Genomic DNA, 4,555 nt, shown 5'->3' on the forward strand with positions numbered 1-4,555 from the left:
CTGCACCATGGAGCCTGTGCTCAGTGTGACTACATTTTCCTCTATAAACATTCACTAAAGATTTCTGCATTACCCCTGAGCTTTTGATTATTCTTTCCACCTTGTATGGCTCCAGAGGGCCTCCAGCCCTGGGAGCTGTTCTCCCAGGGAGAATGTTTTTGCTCCTGGTGGGTACGAGATGAGTGTTTACGGAGACCCTTCTCTTTTGCCAGAAGAAAGGGAGGTTGTGACGCACTGCAAAGGCTGCTCTCTTGGGCACTGCCCCTACAAGCAGAAGGTCTCTCTGCCAATGGCAGAAGAGGGAACTATTGGCCTTTGCCTTGCAATATTTCTGCCCACAGCTAAGCCAAAAGGTTGCTTAAAGGGAGAACATGACCACTGATCAGCTTATGGAAAAAGCATGGGTATAAGCCTCCTTGCTGGCTCATAGAAACAGGGCTCCTCCTACTCTCACCAGTGTGGCATCAGGGAAGCAAGAGAGGACAGTAGAATTGTGAGGAGGTCTCCGTGGTGTATAACAGAACTTGTAATTTATGCGGTCTTACTCACTTCAGACATAGATGTGTCTGACTCACATTCAGTCAATGGATGCAATGGGTGTCCTGCTCTTTTCTCCCGATAGCACAGGGAGGTGCATCTTGGTCAGGATGGAGTTTGGTGGCCCTGCAGGCAGCGCCCCCTGCGGGTCCCGACTACACTGTGCTCCGGCCACGCCCAAGGCGGTTCGTGTCCGGCCGCAGTCCCGGCTCCTCTCCCCGTGTGCCTACGGCGCAGTAATACACCGCCGCGTCCCCGAGCCGGGGCCGGGCGAGCCACAGGGCGCTGGAGCGGCGGTCTGCCGACACCGACAGCCGTCCCACCGGGTTCGGCACCTCCTTGGAGTCTTTAAATACGCTCACAATGAAGACAGGACCTCGGTCCGGCAGCTGACGGTACCAGTGGATGTAGTCGTCGACCTGTATGCTGGGGTGTGAGCAGGTGATGTTGATGCCGGTGCCCTCGCTGGTCTCTACCAAAGGCTCCTGCTGCACCTGGGCTCTGCTCACAGCCACTGCCGAGAAGAAAAGAAGCAGCAAACTCAGAAAATCCATTTTCTCCCGCTGAAATTTCATATCACAGGACAGAGGTGCACGAGCTGGGAAAGAAGCCAAAGATTCAGAGGCGTTCGCGGCCGAGGCCCCGGCCCTCGCAGGACACAAAGTCCGGCCCCGCCGGCGGCAGCCACGCGCACCCAGGAGCACCCCGCCAGCCGCGCTTGGCACTGCCACAGCCCGCTACTCCGCTGCCCTTGCCTGCCCTGGCTCTCTGCTCCGCCCGCGGTGCCTCCTCCCCGTCACCGCCCCCAGCTCCGCCCCGCGGCTGCTCGGAGCCACCTCGCTGTCATTTGGATGTCCAGCAATGACATCTAAAGACATCTGCTATAAAGCAGATTGCTGAAGAATTTTTGAATGGAGTTCAGTTGGCCAGTAGTTCCTTCTGTTCCCTTTCTCAGTCTAGCTATGATTTCAACTGACATGACCCCAGAGAGATTACAGAGTTGCATCACAATGACATTAGCCAATCAGACACCCTTGGATGGATTGCTCGTCAGCTCCAGGACACAAGTATATCCAAGTTTCATGACTAATTATGAAGGAAATAGAAGCATTCATTATGTCAGACATTCACTTCTCATTATTTACTCTGTCTCAAGGTCCAGTGGACATTCAATCTCCTTAGCTATCTTTTGGCTGTCATGGTGGACACTTTGCTCACTATTCTTCCCTGGCAAGTTTTCATCTCAGGAGGAGCTGTGGTCTTCCGGACTGTATCCCTGCATTCTCTTTGGAAGTTGCATGTCTGTGACTACTGATAGAGCCTCTTCTGTGTTGCAGGATATCACCATCTTCCATCTTCAAACATCTTGACTGCCTCTCTCTATGGCCCATTTGCAATGGACTCCACCTGCTGTTCCTTGACAGCCAAGAGGTCCAACTGAACTTCAGAATGCATTACACACTCCACACCCAATTGGTCAATAACACATTATTCTCCCACATTAGTTAGCCTTGGTGTGTCTTCAACTGGAAAATATTTGACTGTTCTGCACTGCACAACTAAGGGTGTTCAAGGTGCTTTAAAGCAGCCAGAGGAGGGCAGCAGAGCTGATAGTGGGGCTGGTAGGCATATCATTTAAGGAGAACCTGAGGACATGTGGGTTCTGTAGTTTGGAGAACACAAAGCTTTGGAATGACATCATTGCTCTCTACAATGTCCCGAAGAGAGAATGCAGAAAGGGTGGTCAGGGTCTCTTCTCCCTGCTATATGGTGAGAGGATGTGTGAGGGAATGTCACAAAACTGTAAGAGGAGAAGTTCAGGCCAGACAGTAGTGATGTTGCAAATCAGTTGATCATGAAACTCTCAGAGATTCAAACCGGAGGTCTGGAAGCCTAGCATTATCTATTTTCTGTGCTGGATGCATGGGAGATAAGCTCCATCTATCATGTGTATGTTGCATAAAATATCCTCAGATTATATTCATTACTTTCGTAACATATTCAAACATTTTCCTGTATAGTACATAGATATTCCATACTTCCCCATAAAATCATTAACGTAGGGTTCTGCCTCATCGCACATGATTGGACTTTTTGTGGTGGTGGTCCCACAGCCCTCTGGATGAAGTCAGTACTCTTCCTCCCTGTCCTCACTGCTTGAACCTTGTCTTCACCAATGCTCAGTTAGCTCTTTGTCTTGGTTACTCAATCCTTGCTTACACAAAACGAGCTGATTCAAAGCAGAACTTCCCTTGCCAACTTGATACAAGTTGTTCGGTATATTACTGTTATCTGGTAGGAAAAAGAGCACAGATTCTTCCTGTTTTCTCAGAAAAATCCAGGGTATTCATCAATGAGCACTAGCAAGCTTACCACTATTGCTACAACTGGTATCACTAGGATAAAAATAGTTTAATGTGAAGGTGGTCAAACACTGGAACAGGCTTCCTAAAGATGTGGATAATGCCCCATGCCTGTCAGTGTTGACTGACATTTTAATAATGCGTTCATGAATATGCTTTTCCTTGTTGTTAACACTAATGAGGTCAGGGAGTTGAACCTGAAGATGCCTTCCAGGTCCTCTTCTCTGCATTAGCTTTGTTAGCAGGAAGGCAGAGATAAGCAGAATCTATTGGGATCCTGAATTGCCGCTGATGTGATCAGAATACTTGTTGCTAAGTGGGCCACACAAGTCACAAAACAACTCACCTGCTCATGCACACACATGCGGAATCATGCAAACATCTGTACCCACAGGCACTCACATAAATTCAGCACACAGGCTCTGTTGTTTCACACCAATACCCTTCTAATTACTCTGCACTGATATCATTTTCCTTTGCTGGATTCTTCCAGTATGTGAACGGAGTGTTCTATCCACACTGACATGTGTTTCCTGGAAATGCTTGGGTTTTTCTTCCTACCACTCAAAAGATGCCATCCATGAGCAATGGGAATGACAGAAGCTGGGATGTAAAAAGTTCAGGAAACCACCAATACATAGGTCATCATCATAGTATCATAGTCTCGTGCGGGTTGGAAGGGACCTTAGAGATCGAGTCCAGCCCCCGGGATTCGAGCCTCTGTGGAGCAGAGCGGCACTTCTAGCACTTGCGCCACAGGGGGGATTCGAACTCCGGGCCCCAGTGTTGCAAGGCGGCGTCTTTAACCACTGCGCCACCGGGGCACACAGGCACACAGGCTATATCATTAGCTGAGATATTCTGCAATCATGAAGAGTTTGTCAGAAAATAATCACTACTGCAAGTTGTGCCTCTGGAAAATGGGGCAGCATGGGTCCATTATAAAAGACAGCCCAGCTCTTTGCTGCCTCATCCACTTCTCTCACCTCCTCCTTCTTGGGAGCCAGGTGAGTGTGAAACGCCTTCTTGTTCTCTTTGTTCTCCAAACAGAGCTCTGAGCTCAATGAAACTTTCAGATGCTATAAGCTCTGGCTCTCCTAATCATGAGAGAGGGAATTAGGGAGAATGTTTGTCTGGGGAGGACGGTGGGCCTGTAAGGAGTTAACCTGTGGTCTAGGCAGTGCTTGTACAGTTTCCAGAGGCTTTTACTGGGCTGTGTCAGAATGAGACCAAGAATCCCTTGAACATTCCTGAACTGTCTTCATATCCCAGCACTGCAGGCACTTTGATTCCTTCATAGCGTGATGATAGGCTGCTCCTCATGTGTCCTCATGTTCTTTTTAGCCCTGGACATTGCAAGGACGTGTCTCAGAGAGGTAAGAGGGTTTATTGTCATCATCCAGACTGGACCTTTATTTTGACATTGGTCCAGCACTGCCCTTGGTCTGGGGTGAGCACTGCTTCAGCATAGGAGTGACCATTTTCTGCAGTGTTTATAATGAATGGAAGACATCCCAGCTAATCATACAGGCTGTGTGTCTGTTTCCACTTATACTCCCCTTTCATTTTCTGGGTTTTGTCACACCCATCAGTTTGTCACAGGAGCTTCATCTGAGTGTTAGGATTGAGAGGCCCCAGGATTTCTAGGCCGGGTA

The 4,555-nt window shown here is 49.0% G+C and overlaps 1 gene segment (V, D, J or C); it reads right to left on the reverse strand.

Moving 5' to 3' along the window:
- Window positions 1-677: 677 nt before the first annotated feature.
- On the reverse strand, window positions 678-1,281 carry LOC107324946 (T cell receptor alpha variable 4-like). The segment is given in 1 exon segment: window positions 678-1,281. A coding segment is annotated over 1 exon segment (420 nt).
- Between the last annotated feature and the right edge of the window lie 3,274 nt (window positions 1,282-4,555).

The sequence above is a fragment of the Coturnix japonica genome, chromosome 24, assembly GCF_054131305.1.
Source record: "Coturnix japonica strain WE chromosome 24, WE-NBRP24, whole genome shotgun sequence".
In the NCBI taxonomy this organism is placed as follows: domain Eukaryota; kingdom Metazoa; phylum Chordata; class Aves; order Galliformes; family Phasianidae; genus Coturnix; species Coturnix japonica.